The 22,665-nt window shown below is 40.7% G+C and overlaps 1 protein-coding gene across 2 annotated transcripts; it reads right to left on the reverse strand.

Moving 5' to 3' along the window:
- Positions 1-401: 401 nt before the first annotated feature.
- On the reverse strand, positions 402-18,903 carry PPP1R17 (protein phosphatase 1 regulatory subunit 17). Of its 2 annotated transcripts, XM_014574061.3 has the most exons (6): positions 18,742-18,903; positions 18,441-18,598; positions 13,114-13,222; positions 11,953-12,105; positions 10,983-11,144; positions 402-1,619 (listed from the first exon to the last, which is right to left on the reverse strand). In XM_014574061.3, the coding sequence occupies exons 3-6, from the start codon at positions 13,193-13,195 to the stop codon at positions 1,540-1,542; spliced, it is 477 nt and encodes a 158-aa protein (XP_014429547.2). In that variant the 5' UTR covers positions 13,196-13,222; positions 18,441-18,598; positions 18,742-18,903; the 3' UTR covers positions 402-1,539. The 2 variants fall into 2 exon arrangements, with proteins under 2 accessions (XP_014429547.2, XP_075777899.1); XM_075921784.1 differs by having other exon boundaries at positions 18,441-18,903.
- Between the last annotated feature and the right edge of the window lie 3,762 nt (positions 18,904-22,665).

Here is a 22,665-nt window from a genome sequence, read left to right on the forward strand (position 1 = left end):
TAAATGAATATTTCTCCATCTCTATAAATTAATCTTCAGTAAAAAAGTCAAATAACCAATTAGTAATTTCTAGTCCATTGTACAAGTTTTGTGATGTAAGTTTTAGGGTATTGCTGCTGATTTACCATATGAGCAAATATTGCAGCTAAATATTAATGCACTGAATGCTTGTGAATGGTGCTGGGTCAATAACTCTGGAAACTGATGTTTCAGGCACAGCAGATGTAGTTATGCTATAAGATTCCTTATAACCAGTAGTCCTCAGCCCTCTTAAAGAGGTGAACGTGTTGGACAGTAAAAGGATAATTGAAATCAGAGATTACCAAGGACTCAATGAAGAACAGATTGAATGTGAGAATGCCCAGTTTTTAACACATGGGCCATCTGTTTTATGTAACATTCTTTAGGTACCTAGTTCTATTTGTTTGAACTATATCGATCGTAATTTCCTGGGACACACTGTGAGGCATTTTATATGAATTAAGCTGCACAAACAAGTTGTAAATCACTGTGTTGCCTTACAACATAGTGAAAAGATTATTTAATTTATTGTGTATAATTCAGCTCTGAATTCTCCAAGAATTTTCAGTCTTAACAGAACCTCATAATAGGCGCTTACCTAAAGAAAATGTGTAGATTAAAAGATCAGCTACCCAACTAATTCATATTCCACCACTTTTGGCAAAAGAACTTTGACACAAACAGTTCAATAATACATACCAGTATAAATCACAAATGCTGCACTTCTAGGAGGCTTCTTTTATGATAGCAATGTGCTTTGTAACATTTAAGTTTTCAAAGTTGATGGCTCCTATAATTTTTGGTATTAGAGCAAACTCACAGGTTATATCAAAGGAGGAAATTACAGCTATGAGAATTGATCTTATGCTGTACATGCAAGAGATTATTGGATTCAATTTTAGGGCCTATGGACTTGATTGTTTACTTTTATGCCAGTGTAACATTACCACAGTCAGTGGTATTCCACCAGAGTAAAGCTGATGTGATGAAGTACAGAATCATAATGCAAATACATACTAAAATCTTGCGGGAGGGGGGATGGGGGTGGAGCAGGAACTGTCCTGCTTCTGCTCAGTGTTGTCATTGTGTGGAATAAACCTATAACAGCCCTCTTCACAAGAGAAACTTGTCATTAGTTGGTATCCCACATGATCGCATCCTCACAGCTCCCACCCAGTCATGTGGTGCTTGCTATAATGATTAGGTGGACCCTCTTGGGGCCACTTTTACTAGAGCTGTGCAAAGAAAAGTTTTGACTTTAGAAGGAATTGATGTAGAAAAATTCTGCATGATAGGTCTAGATAATACAAGATATTTCTTCCAACCCTAACCACAAATCTGTTTACTTTCATCTTTTTCCTATGCTAGCCATGAACTTGGAGTTACAGATAAGCGTTTGGTACTAAGTTAAATGCAGTGCATGCTTACAAAAATTATTTATAAAAACAAATAGGTTTTGTTATATGCTGTGTTTTTGAATGATCTGGAATTATTTACAATAGTTTGGAGATCATAATCTTAAATAAGGACTTTTTCTCCATCTTTTTCGTCATCTTCCACAATCACTGTCTGTTTTTCTTCTTTAAGCAGGATAGTACCTTAAACAGGAAAAAAATAGAGAAAAAATATCTAGTTGGATTAACATATTTAAGGTCTAGTTTTCCTAGATCTTCCAGTTGTTTGACACAAGTATAGTTCTGCTGATTCTGATTAAATGTGGGGATAATCAGCCCACAATATTTAGTAAACCTGAAACGCATGTCTGTACTTGCACTTTGTAATTAAAATCATTGGACTCTCTCACATACCTGCTCAAATAACTAGCACATTGTGGTTCATTCTTGGAAATCTACTGGACTGTTTATAAAAGGTAAAATACTTGATAAAATACTGTATCTATACTACCAAATACATATTTAAATCTCTCTCTCTCTCTCTCTCTCCTAGATTTTGAAAATGCAGATTCTAGAATGGGCAAATATTGAATGATTTCAGCTTCCACACATCAGTAACATCCCCACTGAAACTAATCTAATGGCAACATGTTCCAAATGTAAATAAAAATATGAACCTCAACCAAGGAAGAACAGGCTTCCATGCATTAGTAGAGACATAAGGTATGTCTAGACTGCATTGCTATTTTGGGATACTGGAAATATCCTGAAATAGCAATGCCGTAACTTTAAAAGCACCTGCTATTTCCCAAAATAGCAGGTGTGCTATTCCAGCAACCCTGTAACCCTCTGAGCCTTATTTTGAAATTTGGCGCTGTCTACACAGTGACAAATTTCAAAATAAGCTCTTTCGACTTAGACGTGGAATAAGCTACACAATTTGTATCACGCAAATTACATCGCTTATTTCAATAGAAGGGTGCTATCTAGATTCACTCATAGTATTGCATGTACTGGAACAGAGCTTAGTGAACTGAACACGCATCAAAGAAGATCCATGTGTAAATGAATGCTAAAGATAATTAATAAAACCACACGTTCATTGCTAAGGCACTGTTGAACTGTACAGCATAATAGAGAGAGAGGGTGATCTCGCGGTTAAAGCACAGGACTGCAATTCAAGAGGTAGGAGTTCTGCAGCTGATAGGTCACATTTGGGGTTCAATCATTTAATGTGTCTGTGCTTCTGCTTGTGAGCAACTAACTTTAGTTGTTCTAGTGTATTTGGAATGTAAATACCTAGTGCCTACAATGAGGCCCCACGACTGACTGGGGCTTCTATGCACTACAGAAAGACAAATAAGTAATAACATAATTTAAAATGACACCCCTAAAATGAAATGTTAACACCATCCAATGGGATCCAACAGGCAAAGGTTCTACTCAATCCTTATTTTAGCAGGACTAGTTTCTTTCTTGCCCATGCCTAGTGTTAAAAAAAAAAAACCCTAAATGAATAGCCTCCACAGTATGTTTTATTTCCACTGCCAGCTAAATATTCCATAATGGCAGCTAAAATATTCCATAAACAAGGTGAGGGAAACCAGGACTTGAAACCAAACTTGTTTTTAGTCAGTCTCCTACTGTTTGCTGCCAGTGCACACCAACCTGCCAAGTTGTTCTGTCAAACCAACCCATTTTCTTTCTTTCTGTGTTGAAAGCACTCAGAATGAAGCAGTTCATGAAGTCTGAAAATAGAGCAAAGGAAGCTATGCCACACAGGTAGGCTGTCTTCAATTCTGGATTCTCTTCAAGAGGTGAGGAATTTAAGGACAGAAATTATTGACCTAAATTATTATTCTTTAAAAACAGGTCTGGTTTTGTTTGCATGGGGTTTTTAACATACTAACTGAGTTTATTGGGGGAGGAAAATCATTTCAAAAGGTTGGCTGAAACTGGCACTTCTATGTAAGTTTGAAAAACAGTGGTGTGTCCTTCACACAGCCATTGACTGACTGGCATACTGGAAACTAGTAATGGGAGTGCCATTTTAAGGTGATGGATAGAGATACATTTTCTCAACCTAGTTTTTAACTCTACACTTGGAAACAAATTTTCACAGACAAAAATACCGACATTCATTTTTATTCCTTTGTCTCTGCATTTTCCAAAATGCTCCATGCCTGAAATGTAGGCTTATAACATAAAGCCAAAAAAAAGTTTTGAGCTATCATCTATAATCTTGTCTCCAGTGCTTCTTGGTTCTTATCTGAATTACAAAATAATGAGGAAAAAAGCAAATGGGCTCTTAGCCAGACTACAGTTATCTGGGGTAATCAAAATTACCTCATGCTTGAATCAATTCCACCTGCCACAATTAATTTTAGCAGAAATTGTCTTCAGGACCAGGGAGGTAGGTGGGAGATCTGGAGTGCAACAACAGGACTCAGCAATCCAGCATAAGGAGTTGTTGTCTTTTACTAATCACATACCACATGCTCATCAAAATAGAATGTGGTGGTGACTAAGAATGATCACAAGAATTTATCCTGGTGGGATTCCTGACCCTGGTACAGTGTGACACGTAGATCAAAAGCACGTGCTCATGTGCTCTGCTCATGGTTGTGCAGAGTGGTAGGATGTAGTAACTCCTGTGTGTGAGTTCTGGCTCTGTTTACTGATTTAGTGTCTGGGCAGGTCACTGTGCCTCTCTGCCCCTGCTTTCCCATCTATAAAATGGGCAACATAACAACCAACATAGCTTCATAAAGATGTTTTAAGGATTAATAGATTAGCTATCATTAATGTCTGCTAGAAGCTTTGAATTATAAAGCAGCATATAAATAAACACAACAGAGGAGTAATTGACAGTAGAACCCAGTGCAAAGGGGAAATCTGTATCAAAGACTTGGGACTGTAAAATTCATGCCAGAGTATTGATGAACACAATTTAGTAAGTGGATGTAGAGGATCTGGTGCACCTTAGCGCTTTCTCAGAATAACTCTACGTTGTTTCTGCCTATCTATCTGTCATGAGGCAATTCATGTCAAATGAGGATTGCTAGAGCATTCAGGTGCTTGAGCCCTGCTCCCTAAACTGAGACTAATGCAGCTGCTATCTTGGTGTTAGGACATGCAATGACTTCCTCAGTGTTAGGGTAATCCCAAGGGAGTCAGTTAAATTGGCTTTACAAAGCAGTGCAGCAAAGGGGAGGATGAGGGCTTGAGAGTGTGGTTTTATGATTATCTCAGATATCCATTAGTCAGGAACAGCTTTGCCATATTCACATGAATATTTACATTCTTGTCAAAACCTGCAATCGCAGAGGCTCTTCAGCAATACTTAAGTTAATTGAATATGCTGCTAAGTGAGGATAGCAATAAAACATGTTTCAAATCTGATGCGAATCATTTATGGTCGTGTGGGAGGTGGGGAAGCTACAATAGAACTGTGGTTACAATGGCTCAGATTCTTGAAAATACAGGGGTGCCAAACTCCCACTGATGGAAATTGGGGCCTTTTCCCCTCCTTATGTCATAAGAAGTCTAAGATGTGGGTTGATTTAATTTATTTTCCATTTAAATAGCTTTCATTTTTCTAAAGTGATTCATTTCTATATGTCTCATGCTTGCATTAAAAAAAAAACAATGTGGCTAGTTTTGTACCTGTTAATTATTTTTAATGTTACTTACTAATGATTAATTTACATTTATCCATAGCATACTAGGGGAAAGAGATTTTTAAATGAAAGCATTGCTTCATTAAGATTTGCATCTTGAATGCACAGTAATTTATCCAATTATTTGGGCTATTTACTGCAACACACACAATCCACAATGCAAGAATAGATTGGTTGTATGTGCATCTCTAACAACAAAAGATTAAGAAAAAATGAGGAAGAAATAGCAAATTTACCAGAACTCAGAATTCCTTTTAATGTGCCTCCTGTTCTGGAGAGGAAGACTGTTTTTATGCATCAGGCATGAGACTCAGACTCAGGAGTCCTAGGTTGAATTCCTGGCTCTGCCAGTGATTTCTTAGGTGACCTTAGGCAAGTCATTTAATTTCTCTCTCGCTCTGACTTGGTTCCTCATTTGTAATATGTAGATATTTTCTTTCCTCTTTTTCCCCCTTCACATTTACCTGTTTTGATAAGTAACTCATAAACACTTTTGAGGCAGGGATTTTCTCTCTTGTATGTATACATGGTATTTGGGAGTATGGGTCGCTGGTCTTCACTGGAATGTTTAGGTGTATTAGAAGTAACAGTTCTAGTCATTATTGTGTTTTTTCATAACTTGCTGGTGTTGATCGTTGTGCTATAGGCTGAGCTTTGGAGAGACCACCAGGAGTCCTATTCTCTCTGTAACCGTGGGGAAGACACTTAAACTCTGTGTGTGTCTTAGTTTCTGATATATGAATAGTTATGCTCCTCATGGGGTAGTCTGAATATTAGTACATGTTTGGAAGATATAAAGCAGCCTTGATGTAATTCTGTCGCCCTTATTCCAAGAGCAGTCCTATTGATTTCAGGAAGAGTGGGACAGAGACAGGCCCCAAGGAAGTCTCTGGCCATCCAAAAATGGATAGGACTGATCTTAAGTGATCAAAGACAGTGATAAAAATTGGAGGGAAGAGCCAGGGAGCATGATTTTCAGTTCTATGGGAGAAACGTTCATGAAGACAGCTGTTTAAAATATTGGTTAATTTGTACTTTGGTAATGCTTGAAGTGTTGGATTTTAGCAGCAAGTAGGAAGAAAAATAAAAACTCAATCTGGAGCACTCTACAGTGCAAGTTATTGAGAGCACTGAGCATTCTACTTAGGTCGTACATCCTGTAACAGCAATAACAGAGGATTAGGAACAGAAAGACCCTTTTATGTTTATTTGGTGCAAATAACCCTGCTGGGACATCCAGGGTTTGAGCCTATAACTGAGATTTTGTTTTGCGCAACTGTTCCACAAGACCTCATATTATTTATTCTCTCATTGCTGCCTTACTGGCTAATCCTAAAGGTAAAGAAATTGTAAATATGGGACTAATCCGCAGCCACTGTGAGTCACTCTTTCTCAGCAAGGCATGCAGCACTGTATCCATCAGCTTTCTGCACTCTGATATCTATCCTGAAAAGAAAATATGCTCCTTTGAAAGGGGAGAGATTCAAATCTGAGCACAGAAGCCACTTTGCCCATGTCATAAACACAGAATATGCCATTGGGATTATTATTTAAGAGATGTGCTCTTCAGGAGAACTGTTTCTCTAGAAGGACAACTGGGAATGCTGCAGGAAGAGGCAGTAATGGCAGGCACTGAGGTTGAATTCATAGGGGTTAAAGTGGCCTGCTCATTCACCATTTTCTCAGTCCAGTGTTATGAAATGAAAATAAGTTGAGTCATGCTGGCATGAAACTTCAATAATGCAATGACAAACTGAGCCTGGGTGTACAGGCAGTCCCCGAGTTACGCGGATCCGACTTATGTCGGATCCGCAGTTACGAACGGGGCTTTTCTCGTCCCGGAGGACTGGAGTGGCGGGACGCCCAGATGCGCTGCAGTCCCACCACCCCCGTCCTCCGGGGTGAGAAAAGCTGCTCCACGTCTCCCTGGTCTGCTGGGGGGGACCCCCCCCCCCCCCAGCAGACCAGGGAGACGCGGATCAAAGCCGCCGAGCACGCCCGCAGCGGGACAGCCTGGGCGCGCCTGGGCTGTCCCGCTGAGGGCATGCTCCAAGCTTTGCTCCCCATCTCCCTGCAGACCAGGGAGACACAGAGCAAAGCCGCGGAGCACACCTGCAGGGGACAGCCCGGGCGCGCCTGGGCTGTCCCGCTGCGGGCGTGCTCCAAGGCTTTGCTCCCCATCTCCCTGGTCAGCAGACCAGGGTGATGGAGCAAAGCCATGGAGGACGCGGGCGGTCCCGCCACCCGAGTCTCCCTGGTCTGCTGGGGGGGGGGGCGTGCAGCTAGTGCCCCCCCTTCACCCCCCAGCAGACCAGTCTTTTCTTGCCTACGCCTGGGGTAGAGCAGCTGGGGAGCTGCCGGGTTGGTCCCGCAGCGCCGCTCCTCGGCGCTACTGTACCAACCCGGCAGCACCCCAGCTACTCTGCCCCAGGTGTCCTGATTCAGCCACTGCTGGTCAGTTTCAGCAGTGGCTGAATCAGGACGCCTGGGCAGAGCAGCTGGGGTGCTGCTGGGTTGCTCCAGTAGTGCCAAGGAGCGGCGCTACTGGAGCAACCCGGCAGCACCCCAGCTGCTCTGCCCCAGGCGTCCCCAAGTCAGCCGCTGCTGAAACTGACCAGCGGCTGACTACAGGAAGCCCGAGGCACAGTTGCTCTGCCCCGGGCTTCCTGGAATCAGCCGCTGATCAGTTTCAGCAGCAGCTGACTTGGGGACGCCTGGGTTTCTTAAGTTGAATCTGTATGTAAGTCAGAACTGGCGTCCAGATTCAGCCGCTGTTGAAACTGATCAGTTTCAGCAGCGGCTGACGCCAGTTCCGACTTACATACAGATTCAACTTAAGAACAAACCTACAGTCCCTATCTTGTACGTAACCCAGGGACTGCCTGTATTTCATGTTCTGTTAGCTGCCACATGCCTCAGAAATTGGATGCATGCAATACTTTTTGTTACACACTTGAAAGTCACTGCATTTTTCTTGTTTCTTCATTCCCTGTTGTTATTTCTTAATTAGCAAATACTCTGGTGATTATAATAAAGGCTACGTCTACACTGCAGGGTTTTTGTACAAGAATGGCTGTTCTTGCACAAAACCTTGCAGAGCGTCTACACTCCATGCATGTTCTTGCGCAAGTAAATTTACAGTAAAGCATCGGAAAACAGGGCTTCTTGCACAGGAGTTATTCCTCTCCCCACGAGGCAGTAGGGACAGGCAACAGGAGTTTCTTGTGCAAGAAAGTCCTATGGCTAAAATGGCCATCAGAGCTTTCTTGTGCAAGAGAGTGTCCATACTGCCATGGGTGCTCTTGCACAAAAGCATATCTCTTGCACAAAAGCACATGGCAGTGCTCTTGTGCAAGACCTTTTGCATAAGAACTCTTGCACAAAACAGTTCTTGTGCAAGACGCCTGCAGTGTAGACATAGCTAAAGTGTTTCTACTATTCTATAATCTTCGTTAACTTCCTCTCTGATTTGAAAATTCTATCGGAATAAAAAAGTGGTCTTCTAGGGTAGAAATGGTAAAACTGCCACTAGAGACCCTGTTTCTCCCTGAAATGCTGGCTAGAAAGGTAAGGGTTAAACTAACAAGATGATCCAAAAACAATTTGACAAATATTAAATCATGCCTAGTTGCACCCTCTGTTACATACCAGAGATTGTATTTAATATAATGCTCCCCAAAAGAAGAACATTGCTGTTTATTAGATACAAAAACAAAAACAAAAAATATTTTCAGTTGCACTTTACCTCATTCATTCTTCCATGCTCTGTGGATAAAATAACACCACCTACTACTTAAGTAGCAATGTATGGGGGAGATTTCCATTGCCCCACATAGTATGGTACCTCTATGCAGTCCCCAAAACACAGGAGTTTCAAAGGAACTCCAAGTGGTCAGAGGAGAGTCCCCTGGCACAGAAACCATATGGACCCAACAAAATTGGTTCCATACAACACTTTCCCAAGGCATGGCAGAGAGGGTGAGTCAGGGTGGTATTGACAGTACACCATTCCTAGAGGTGTTTAAGTTCTGGCTTGACAAAGCCCTGGCTGGGTTGATTTAGATGGGATTGGTCCTGCCTAGAGCAGGGGGCTGGACTTGATGACCTTCTGAGTTCTCTTCCAGTTCTATGATTCTATGATAAGGGGATGGTTTGAGAACATGATCTTGGTAACTAATTGACCATTCATTATCAGTGGGAAATAGGTCAATGGAGGGATGATAGGAGTTACTATAGAGAACTTTCTGGGTGTCTGGCTGGTGAGTCTTGCCCACATGCTCAGGGTTTAGCTGATCGCCATATTGGGGTCGGGAAGGAATTTTCCTCCAGAGTAGATTGGCAGAGACCCTGGAGGTTTTTCACCTTCCTCTGTAGCATGGGGCACAGATCACAGCTGGAGGATTCTCTGCATCTTGGGGCCTTCAAAGTATTTGAAGGCTTCAGTATCTGAGGGTATGTCTACACTACCACCCTAGTTCGAACTAAGGTGGTAATGTAGGCAACCGGAGTTGCAAATGAAGCCCGGGATTTGAATTTCCCGGGCTTCATTTGCATCTTGCCGGGCGCCGCCATTTTTAAATGTCCGCTAGTGCGGACTCTGTGCCGCGCGGCTACACGCAGCACGGACTAGGTAGTCCACGAAATGAGGAGTAACGGTAGTTTGGAATAGGAAGCCTAGTCCAAACTACCTAGTCCGTGCCGCGTGTAGCCGCGCGGCACGGAGAACGCACTAGCAGACATTTAAAAATGGCGGCGCACGGCAAGATGCAAATGAAGCCCGGGAAATTCAAATCCCGGGCTTCATTTGCAACTCTGGTTGCCTACATTACCACCCTAGTTCGAACTAGGGTGGTAGTGTAGACATACCCTGAGACATAGGTGAGAGGATTATTCTAAGAGAGGTGGGTGAGATTCTGTGGCCTGCACTGTGCAGGGGTCAGACTAGATGATCATAATGGTCCCTTCTGACCTTAAAGTCTATGAGTCTATGAGTACAATGTCAGACTCTATATTTTCAAACTAGAAGAGAGACAAATTAGTAATTTATTACAAATGATTTCTTTCCTTTGCTTTTCTCTTTCTGTGTACTGTTTCTAAATGGAAGCACACTACGCTTAAATGCTTTACCGAATCAGGTCCTTAGAAAAGAGCACTAGAAAAGAAGAGGCCTATTTCGTAAGTGTCCCTCTCCAGTGGTAGCTTACTTTATGAACCATTTAACACTAGATTGGGAGCTGTCCTTCTCTCTGCAGTAGTGTGGAATCAGCAGATAAATTGCTTTTCTAACTGGCAATAGCTCAGTCCTCCCTGAATAGTAGTAATATTTGACACTGTTATGGTACTTTACGTCTTCAAAACACTGGGCAAACATTAGCTAATTAAGTCTAACAACACCTTTGTAGTGTAGGGAGAGGAAATCATCAATACCTGCTCTGCACAATAAGACCATAGTTTCTGTGCAACCCCATTAAAATCAAGTGTTGAACGACTTGTAGGATCAAGGCCTAAATTTGAATTCTTAATCAAATTCAAGTCAAATTGTGGTCAAAGATTTGGGAAGTCTGAATCCATGCCTAGTTCTCAGCAAAGGTAAGTCCAAAAAGATCTCCCTTCCCCTATTTCTTTCAGACGATAAGCTCTTCAGAGACTCAGGGACTGAGTCCTATGTTTCTACAGAACCTTGCACATTTTGGTAATACCTGCAATAATAATAATAACAATAACAAATAATAAATTAAGAATTCCAACTGGGAATAAGAAAAATGAGTAGATCAAACTAGGTATGAGTAGATGAGTTAAATGGAGTGGACATATAAATTGTGCCCCTTACACTTGCAGCTAACTGCCCTTTATATTTTACTGTTGAACTCTGTGCTAGTGCTCTTACCTGGGATAAGTGGTGGGATGTGTATTGCAGGTGTATCCTTTCTCCTGGGTCTTTTTTGTTCCTGCTCAGTGATCTGAGAGACTGAAGTCACTTTATCCTTCTGTGTTTTTTCTGCAACGTCACACCTTTTAATAAAATGTTCTGAAAAGTCTGAGAGGATGCCTGTGGGAAACACGACACAATAAATGTTACTTGAGCCTCATTTACACTGATAAAAATTGCACCCACTGAACTTAATGTACTCAGGGTATGATTATACTACAGTGGCAGATCTATGGTGCTAGAGCTGTTCCCTTGTACAGGTTGAACCACTCTAATTCAGCTCTGTCTGGTCCAGCAACATCCGTGGTCTGGCATGATTTCAGATAGCCAGATGTCCACTTACTATGGGTGTGACCAAGTTTCCCACAGCCCCTTAAAATTTGTTCACAGCTACCAGCTCTGGCTCTTAGTGTTCTGTGCTGTTATTTAGCTCTAATTTACCCCTAAATGTCTTTTAAGAGCCCAGTAAGCAGTGGAAGTGGTAGTAATATTGCTAGACAATATTGACCTCTCATGGTTCAGCACATTCTCTAATTCAGCTCCAGTCAGGTTCTAAGGGTGCCAGATTAGAGAGATTCAACCAATGGTGGCATAGTGTAGCCGCTTGTTACAGTGAGGGAAGGGATTTTTCCATTAATGTAGTTAATCTCCCTCCTCAAGAGGCGATATCTACGTTGATGAAAGAATTCTTCTGTTGACCTAGCAGTGTCTACCTCCAGCCTTAATCAGCATAACTATATGTCTCTGGGGTGTACATTTTTAATACAGAGTGCTTTTGAGAATACTGTTCTCCACCCTGCCATAGGTAGGCACACAGAGATGTGAGAGAATTTAGGGCATTAATATTTATATTTAATTCCTAGTGAATACAGTTAACCCACAAATCACCAGAAGTTTATCAAACTTCACTACTACTATGTTATATTACCTGGTATAGATGGTGGGGTGTGTAAGGCAGGTGTATCTTTTCTCCTTGGCTTTTTCTGCTCAAGTTCAGTGTTCTGGGAAGCCTGGATATTTTTGCCCTTTCTTGATTTGTTTTTGAGGTCACAATTCTTAATCAGCTGTTCTGACAGATCATCTGCATGGAAAAAATAAAGAATACTTAGGTGAGGGAAAATAATGGATCACAGAATTAAAAGAAAGGTTCACTTTAATAACAGTACTTCCACCCTACTTGGTCAAAACACTTCATGGAAATTCACCTCTGCACATGAGGCCATTACAAGGGCCTTAATACTACTAAAACAGGGGATAAGTGAGACTTCAGTGCCTTGAGTTGGCCTTAGGCAATTAAACCTCACAGTGCCTTTGTGAAGAAGGAAAGAATTATTCCCATTTGATAGATAGGGTGACACAGATGATAAAGCTAATATTTTCAATTTTAGATGCCATATTTAGATACCTATATTAAAGTGACTAATATTATCACTAGTGTAAGGGTAGGGAAATAGATTTTTGTGTTGGGTTAGCAAATCTTCCTGACACGTTTGGAGATTTGGAATAAAGTAATAGCATGTGAAGTAGAGGCAAGGAACATGAATATGAAAAGGCATTCTATCAAAGTCTCGAACGCCTCATATTTAAAGTCTGTATAAGAGATGCCTCTGGTACTCCAAGTGCAAAATTTTATGTAAAAAGTCAGTGCTAGAAAGGACATGGATTGAAAATAAAGGGGAAAAATTTAAATTCTATCTAAAAATAAACAAAAGGAATATCTGAAATATTTTACTGAAATTGCACATCGAAAGTGAGTGTAGGGAATGCTAAGATATATTTTAGTTTCCAATTTATTATTGTATAATCGCTGAAAACACTTCCCTTTCTCTATCATGGAAATGGACGATGATTCTTTCCCCTTTCCTGACTTTTAATAATTTCCTTCTAGAGCTTCAGCTCATATTTTCATGCAGGGAAGACAACCTTTTTCTGTCCATTTAGCATCAGATGTGTTACCAGAAGGCACAGTCTATCGGGTTTCTCAGAGGATCCGTTGTACTTCTTAAAAAGCCAATGGCCAGTACTTAATGATGTAACAAAGATATTTTCTCTCATTACAAGTCACTGACATCACCTTAATAACACTTACCTAAGCGGTTGCAATGTGAGTCTCGCTTGTCCAATCTGTCCTCTGGAATATCAAGTGGCTGCACGCACTCCGTTGACATCATTGAAAAGGTTTTCTCTCGAAGCTACAACTGAAAAAAGAAGCATCCCATAAAACAGATATATTCATAGTCTGTACCAAATCAGTTCCGTCCATCTATCCCAGGGAAATTCCTGTTTTCAAAGTGATTTTTGCCACATAGCCATTGCTGGCTTTGTTGATATTGGAGTGCTTGTGAGCTGTATGGGCTTATTGCCCTCTGACCCCCTTGCACTTCCACTGATTGAATGCAAAACTGCAGATTCTAAAGCGACATCTGCCAGCCTAAAAAAGAGCAGGCCAGCTGGGAGGGGTTGTAACCCCTTGAGGAACCTATTGAAAGGGACACACTAAGCTGAAAAGCTAATATGTGCGTTGAAAGTAGTTCCAGGTTCTTTACCAATCTGAGTTCCCATGCAGCTTGTTGCTGGTGTTACTGTTATTTATTTAGAGCTCACACCTAAGGACCTGAGCATGACTGAATAAGGCACAGGAAATATATATTATTTTTTAGGGAGGGGATTTGGTGATTTTACAATAACATTTTCCTATTTTTACAAAAGATTTTCTTATTTACGTTGCTGCATTGCTAAATGGTCCAAGACAAACACACCAAAAAAGAGGCAACCTTTTTGACCAAGACCCACTGGACTACTAAACTCCTTCAAGTATATATACAGATGTTCCAGATGTAGCCTTTTACCACAAAGCAAACATCCACACATTACACAAAAAGCCTTCACCCTGCTGGCACTAACTGATTACTTTAATTGCTAAAATTGAAAGGTTTTAATTCTGTATTGAAAATCACCTTCAACTGAAGGTAGTTTAATCCAGTTTTCAACTATATAGAGCAAAAAGAAAGCAGTTTAAATCTAAATTTGGTTTTGCTCATGTTTTAATTTTAGATCATTGAAAGGCTATGGTTTACGATTAGATCTAACTGTGCTACTCACGATTTCTGCTCAAAATGATGGCAATAATGTGAAGTCAACTGATACCGTGAAATTTTAACAATCCTGGGCTGAAATCTCATGAGAAAAACCTACTTTTGTGAGGTTTTCACTACATTTGAAACAACATTTTAAAAAACTAGGCCTCAGTCACATTTTGATTGTGATGTGGGACTGAAACTGTAGGAAGCATTTTGGATTCATAGAGGGTGGCTTGGTGTGGGTGTGGTGAGAGAGAGAAATATGAATGGCTCTTCAAATGAAATGTGAAGGTTTGGAGATATGAAGTTTTATTACCAGCCTATTGCTTCTTTTTATTAATGTTATTAGTGCCATTGCTTCAAGACAAAAGGGCACCTGCATTGTTTAATCAGTAACTAAAATAAATTTGCTTACAGAGCAGTTACATTGCAAAATAAGTGTAACTTAGGTTATTTGGAGTCTAGTTTTCAAAGTGTGTTATGTACAACTGTCTGTGTCCATCTCCCTCAAGTACTTGCAAAATAATGTTTCTGCACAGAGTTGTCCATCTAAATGGCCAATGTGCATGCTGAATTCTCCTATTTTTATACTTAACTGCACAGACCCATCTTTGAAAATCATGCCCCTAAGTTCTATCAAAATTCTAAATGCCTAAAACTAGCTTTTTTCTTTTACTCTAACTGCATGAAGATTTAAAAGTAGTATAAGTAATAAATGATTATTTATTTGCCAGGTGATACACTGACAAGTCTAGTCTTAGCTATATGAGTACAGTTGTAATGTCTGTTAGTATTAACAGAAGCTCACTATGTAACTGCTGCTGAAATTGCAGATGATAAAAGACCTTAGTGTTTTGCATTGGGGAAGGGGTGTAAGTTATTGAAATTTTTATTGCAAGTATTTCCTATGTAGGGCAGATTTATAAAATATATATTGCATCCTTGCACACTTTATTCAGGGTGTGCCTTCTCATGAATCGGTATAATGCACATTTTTGTACATAAGCACCTGGATATTCTACTCACCGGGGGTGATCTGATCCTATAAAGCAATGTGCTCACCATGACAATAAGAGCAACACTCCAGCATATATTATATGAGTAATCACTGAAAAGACCTTTGAAATATTGTCATGGATGGTGCATAAATAAAAGCTATTGAGAAAACTCTTTTCTTATATGGTGATAAGTAATGCAGATTTAATATGAATATTTATTCTGATAGTTAATAAAAATGTTACCGTACTGTTACAATGCAAGGTGTTTACATTTCTTCTGAAACCTGTGCACTGAATTACAAAAGTTCACAATAATTATATTGGCAAGTGTATATTTTATAGTGTTTTAGAAGGAAAAGGCTATTGAGTAATAACCTAAAATATTTTCCTTCCTGTCTCATCTGAGACAAGGACAAGGACTTCTTGTGGAGAGGGCTGAGTGCAAATTGTTTTGTTGTTTCTTTTTCCCTTCTTGGCAATCAAATTTCAATGAAAAGAAAAGCAGGGTGAGAGAGCTTAATGACCTGACCCCTTCTTACAGGAGTTGTCCCTTTGAGTCAAATCTTGCTTCCACTGAAGCCAATGGAAAAATTTTCATTGATTTCCATGAGACCAGAATCAGATTCTCATATGTTGACAGGGCTGTTTGTGTGAGGAAGAGCTGCCAGCCAGGGCCCTACATTTAGAGGCTGCATTGCAAGTGTGCAAGAATGTGCTTATGTGCATGTGAAAGAGCAGAGCTTTTCTATCTGCGATCAATGGGCTGCAAGCTGTGACTATGAATATTTGATAGTTTGTTGCCCAGTGGGTGAAAGGCTTCACTGGCCCAGAAGCAGAGCCTGAATCACATCATGGGCAGGTCTACACTGAAGAGCTGCATCAGTGTAGTTGTGCTGTAGTGTATTAGTGAAGATGCTCTTATGCTGATGGGAGAGCTTCTTCCACAGGCGAATTTAGGGCAAGTCTACACTAGAATCGCTACAGTGGTGCAGTTGTCCCAGTGTAGCTGTGCTGCTGTAGTTCTATTAGTGCAGAGAATGTATGCTGATAGGAAAGAGTTCTCCTGTCAGAAGGGCAGCTGACTGCTTTCACAGGGCTCTAGGCATGAAGAGGAGGGGGCTCTCTCCAGGCCACCAGAAGCGCCAGGGTCTCAGAGTGATGTACATTTTATCTGTCTATATATTTTAGAAATATGGGTGTCTGTCTGTCAGGTTCTTCAACTCCTCCTAAATGATAAAAGCTAGGACCACCAAATTTGGTAGACAGCTCCCTTATTCTAACTTAAAGCAAGGTCAGGGTTTGGTTAGGGCACAATGGGATGTGTTTGAAATTCAATTTTCTCTCATAAAATGGAAAGGGAGGGGTCTGGTGGGAGGGAGTTATACTGTGGAATGACCACAGGAAGGCGGCAAGTGCCCCAGCAGGAAGCCACTGCCTGGCATCAGCCAACATCCTATCCTGCCATGGGGAGCAGCTGCCGGATGCTGTACAGCCCTTGCTGCTCCCAGGCCAACCCTGGGGAGCACCAAAGGGAGGCCCATGCTGCCCCCTACCCCATTTTTGGTCTGGGTCCATGAAACAGTGGTGAGAAGCCTGCACCCTCCCACTGGACCACTCCCAGGATGAAGCTGGCAGCTGAGGTGCATGGCCCCTCCTCTGTCTAGCACTGGGAAGAAGCCATCAGCTTGGGTGCACAGCTCCGAGAAGCCAGCTGCCAGGGTGCATGGCCCCACCCCTGCCCAGGCCATATGCAGGCAACTCCAGGTAAATCTTTAGTACTGATATGTGTGTAGAGTAGATCTGGCCTGTGACTTCTAGAACCATAATCTGGTACTTTTTCATACCAAGAGGGAAATAAGACATTCCAGTCTTTTCGTTAGTGCCTTCTCCTCTCTGTGGATGCTGAGATACTGACATCTGCATGGAGAAGTGGTGGTAGGCAAACTTCCAAGCCCCGCTTCCCTGCTGGCAGCTCTTCTCCCCTGCCACCAATCCTTTATTGGCTCTTACAATGTGGAGGGAATCGCTTTAGTTCCCTCTATGGGAAAGCAAGAGGCCTTATGATTCAGCCCTAAGAAAGAGCCAATAGCTCATTTTGTCCCTTCTCTGCACCCTCTGATGCCATTTACCTCTGTGCAAAGTGGGTATAAAATGCTATCACTCCGGTACAATGCTACCATTCTGGTATGCCTACCATGCACTCACCTGGCACAACTGAAAACGACTGTTCGAAGGGAAAGCCTGTGGAGAATGGCCCATTTGCCTGTGGTCAGAAGTCAGTATTTGATTTAGCTACTAGAGAGTATGCTCTTTTTTTGTGCACCCCAATTATATTCTGCCACCAACATAAGTAAGTCCTCCAATAGTTTTTTGAATTAAGCCCAGTAAGATTAGAAAATGTATTCCATACACAAGGAGACTATTTGTTTTTCAAGAGGTCTCAAAGTAAAGTTCTTCACTTGCAGTTTGATCACCATGATTTTATACCAACTCATTAGAATAACTTGCTTTTACTTGAGCCCGGATAACATTTTACAAAGTTTCTATTCCAGAGTTAAAAATTTCATTTTAACTCTAGATTGTTTTAAAAAAATCCCACTAACGTAGTCTGATTTTGTTTTTATAAAGTAGCCTTAAAACGGACCGTCTCTCTGACACATAATACTGCATGTGTTTAAAATCCTGACTACATTCTTTGTCCACCCAAAACTCTGACTAATAACTCCCTGTCTTGCCCTTATCCCACAAAATTGATTTTGAACAGTCTGCCAAGTCCACAGAGAGATTTTCACTGACTTCAATGGGATTTGAATCAGACCCTGTCATAGCTAGCAGATAAACTTGATTCAGCAGATCAAAAGCAGAATAAAATTTGAGTTTCTGACAAAAAAAATTGCTGTTCTTGGTGATGACTAAATATGCAAAACCTTGCCTAATTAATTCCTCTAGGAGCAAAACATACCCTACACATGTCATTTCTTTTAGTTGGATAAAATCCTGATAATCTTTCATAGTCTGTCAATTTGCACAATTTGTTCATGAACTAATGCTGCAATTAAAATATATTGACACATTTGTCTGTGTAGCACTTCATCCTCCACCCCAGCTTTCCCATTCACAGCCCAGTCCACCTCCAACTTTCACCAGATGGTATCATACATTTGCTCCTTCTAATTTCTATCCTGTGGAGTCCTGAACTTTACTGCACGCTCAGCACCAGTGTAGATTACACAGTCTACAGAAGTGCAACTGGAAAATATCAAATGACTGTAACTAACTTGGTCCCGGAGACTGAAAAAAAAATTGTTTCTCCAGCAAAGGTAAACTGCTGTACTTACCGATGACTGAAAGGCACTGGGATAGGCGTGATACAGGGTGAGCACTCACTGAAGCAGGAACTTTCTTCGCTGCTGCTGCTGTTGTGTCCTCTTGCACTCCTTATCTAGGGAGCAGCTGTGGCTGTTGCTATGGTAATGCTTTGTGTTTCAAGAGTGCTCTGGGGAGGGGGAAAAAAATAACCTTTAGCCGGCACACTTAACAGATTTTTTGATGATGTGATGGTTCCTGCTTTTTTTATTGGAATGAAGGAAAATAATAAATTCTACAGGCATTAAAAAAAAACTTTTAAGGTTAAACAACCTTTTATGCCAGAGATCCAAGAAAACAATCCAAACATTTTGATGGAGGAATGAAAAGAATTAAACAGGGGATGGTAAATCTTAAAGTGTCTTAAAATCAGGGACACAGCAGCTATGGCAAGAGTCAATGAGGAAGCAGACGGGAGAGTGCTAGACTGTTGCTGGGCGAAATATGTGTTGGATGAAAAAGGTGCAAGGAGGCAGGACCATAAACATTAAAAGTCTCCAGCAGTGAGGTTTAGCTGAGGATTGTGGTATTTGTGTTTATATGGCCTTGACTCGTTACACAAACTTGGCACACTGATGCCATTTAAGGGGCCAGGCAGGGAATCTTCTGTGGTTGTTGTATTCTTGGCAGCAGCACCCAGTCTGCTATTTTAGCCCATTGCTTTAGGTGGGGCTGTTATTTGGAAAGAGAAAAATATATAAACATGCCTAATCTGTGCAAGACGAAGCACTCTGCTCAGTTGATGTTGTTATGAATTGCACCTATTTCAGCATTTATCCCTGTATAAACGTCGTCTCCCAGCCCCTTTCATTAAAGCATTCTATACAACTGTGATGGTTGATAGTTGTGTTAGCACACTTGGATTGCCATTCCCATGATGTCTCTGCGACATTGCAACTATGGCTCAGCTTAGTCTTGTTTTCTTTCATAACAGAGTGTGCATCAAGACCCTAAACATGTTCAGAGTAGCTCCCAATCCTGCAATTAACTGACCATGCTCGTTATCTGTGAAATTCAGGTCTAGTTCCGGAAAGTGTTGAACATTTGTAATTCTCTAAGGGTTTCTTTCTGCCTCCATTTGAGATTCTGCCCCCATTTGAGATGAGATTTCCTAGTAACTTCAGTAGGAGAGACAGACATTTATCCTATGATGAAGGGTGACAACTCTCAAAAATATCTACATGTCTGAGGATCCTAAAGTCCATTTTTAAAAGGGACTTATGCACTCAGGAGCTTAAGTCTCACAGAAAATTAATGGGACTTAAATGCCTACGTTACTTCTGAAAATGGGATGCAAGTTCTCACATAGACCTCTTTGGAGATTTTTCAACTAAACATTTTTTGTCAAAAAATGCTAATTGGTCTAATCCAATACTGTGCACAGAAAGGAGTCAGTTTTGATGAATTTTCTATTACAACATTTTTGAAACGTCATATTTTGACCTTTTTTAAATGGAAACAATTTCTGGTTTTCATGTTAGAATGACATCAACTAAGTAAATTTATAGTTGCGTGGTTTCAAGGGCATTGTCAAAAAAATTATAAATAACCTGAACTGACATTTATGGATTTTAAATTTTTTTCCTAAGATGTCAACTTTTGGTCTCACTTCAGGATAGGAAAATATTTGGAAAATCACAACAGTTCTTCCTGCTCACATCAACACTCAATTCATTTAAATACTCTTGAAAATGTAATTCAAAACCTTCAAGAATGGCGGGGGCAAGATTTATAGGCAACCTGGAGACCTAAAAAGGCAAGCCAACTATGAAGCGTAAGGGAAAACTGAGTGTATAATAAACCTCTCTCCAGGTTGTCCTCACTATAAGTCCAAGATACAATCCAAAAAACTTGGACTTATAGCAAAACAAGTTAAAGTGGAGAATTTTTTTCCTGTGACTGACTTCCATTTACGCAAATTGGGGGAGAGAGTTGCGTGACTTAAGTGCGGGGAATGGGATGGCTTATAATACATCAGTCCCTACAAGAGTCAACAACTTTAGTGCTGAACGGATGTATACTGGGACAACATATAGTGGGGGATGTCCTGTAGTACATTTGCTATTTGGTTTTGGCTTGACTTGTAATTTAAGGGGGAAATTTTCTAAGGCATAAAGGGTAGTTGGATTCTGACTCCCATTTACTTCCAAAGGAATTGGGCATCTACTTGCTCTTTGTCCTTTGGAAATGTCCTTTATAAAGAAATACTGACTTCCTGAAACTTCCCCCAGAACCAAACAGTAAGACATAGACTGATTTATTAAAGGCATCCTGGTGCCAGTAGGGGTGTTTGTCTTCTTCATAGTAGGTATCTACTCTGTTTTTGTAATGTAGGCACACCTATCCATTGACTACTGCTGTCATATATAAGGAATGGCATGTTAATATATTGCCATTTATAGCAAAACATTATAAAAACTTTCCCAAACATAATCTTGTTTGGAGTGAATGAATTTTGCCTAATTTTCAATCTGCTCCAGCTCAAGGCTAGATTTTGATCTCATTTAAACCAGTGCTAACCCAGGCTACGTCTAGACTGCAGGCTTCTTTCGGAAGAAGCTTTTCCAGAAGAGATCTTTTGAAAAAACTTCTTCCGAAAGATATCATCCACACTGCCAAAGTGCATCGAAAAAACAATCTGCTTTTTTGAAAGATAGCGTCCACCCTGAATGGACACTATCTCGCATTTAAAGCTGTGATTACTATGGATGGAGTGGCCATCAGGGCACCTGTACTTTTTCCTCTTTCCTCTTCTTTCAAAAGAACTTCCTCTTCCCTGACCACACACGCCTTTTTCTGAAAGAGCTCTTTCGAAAAAAGCCTTCTTCCTCGTAGAAAGAGGTTTACCAATGTTGGAAAAACCCCTCTGTTCTTTCAATTTTTTTTCAAAAGAGTGTGATTGCAGTGTGGACGTAAGTGATGCTTTTTTGGAAAAATGGCAGTTTTTTCCAAAAAACTCTGTAGTGTAGACATAGCCCCAGAGTAACTCCTCTGAAGCCATTGGATATGTGCTGATGGAATAAGAATCTGCTTCTTAAAGACTTGTAGGCTCATGTTTGCTAAAAGGAAACTATGAATAAAGAAATCAGTAGAATGTGGAGAAGAAAGAATAATTATAATGGGAAAAAATAGAAAAGTGATCCAAAATATGCCATCAGACTTGATTTAATGGGCTTGTGGCCGGTGTGAATGATAGCAGAATTTGGACCAGCTGATACTTTTGGTTGTATATATATATGGCATCCACTTTTGCCAGTGTAGCTTGTTTGGTAGAATAAATATTATTAACTATGGGAGGGAGTTAGGGGGGTGGGATATGTTTGTTTTTGGCTAGAGCCAGCCTTACATTAAATTGAATAACCTGTGAGAGGGGAAAATGCTTTGGATTAAGAAAAATGAGAGTCATCAACTCACCCTAGAGATGTTAGCCCTGTAAATGCATGAAATAGCTTATGAGGGCAGCAAAACCTTCAGTTCCAGGAGGCCTTGTAAAATGTGGTAGTCTCTGTTTTCTTTTTCTCCACCCTCTCTCCCCATGCCATGCATCACACATTAATTACTGAAATAGTGTTACTGGGATGGATTGCTGTGCGAGTTCATTCTTAAATATGATGTCTCTTTTATAGATATTGTGGTCTGGAAAGAATGTAATGAATGCAGAGATGGCTATGGGGCTTGCTGATATGGGCAGTGAATACTACCTATAGGTGAGAGGACAGTGTTCACCTATGGGAAACATGAGGACATGGGAAACATGAGGAGCAGTCTGTTGAGGAGAAGGAGTAGACGGTATGTATGGGGATGAGGGAACAATACATTATGGAGAGTTAAAGATTAGTTTAATCCATGGTGTTCCTATCCATAGAAATCATAACTATGAAATGCCCTCTACAAAGAGATGAGGAAAATTGAGAACATCATGCCATGATGTATAAAATAGACCCATTTTAAAGTATCATAACAGTTACTCCATAATTCCTCAAATGTAAAGAGCCCTGCATGGACGCAACATTTTGTATCTGCCTCCACATCTGTATCCACAAAAATGATGCCAGTGGATTTTTAGGGCTCTACAAATGTACTGCTGATGATTATGAAGGGGATTGTTTTAAAGCAGTCTTTAAAAGGAAGCGGAACGTTTCAATTTGTCTGTCTGGGCCTGAGGAGAAGGGTGGTACTTGTGATTTTGGCAGGCCA

The sequence above is a fragment of the Pelodiscus sinensis genome, chromosome 2, assembly GCF_049634645.1.
Source record: "Pelodiscus sinensis isolate JC-2024 chromosome 2, ASM4963464v1, whole genome shotgun sequence".
NCBI classification, from domain to species: domain Eukaryota; kingdom Metazoa; phylum Chordata; order Testudines; family Trionychidae; genus Pelodiscus; species Pelodiscus sinensis.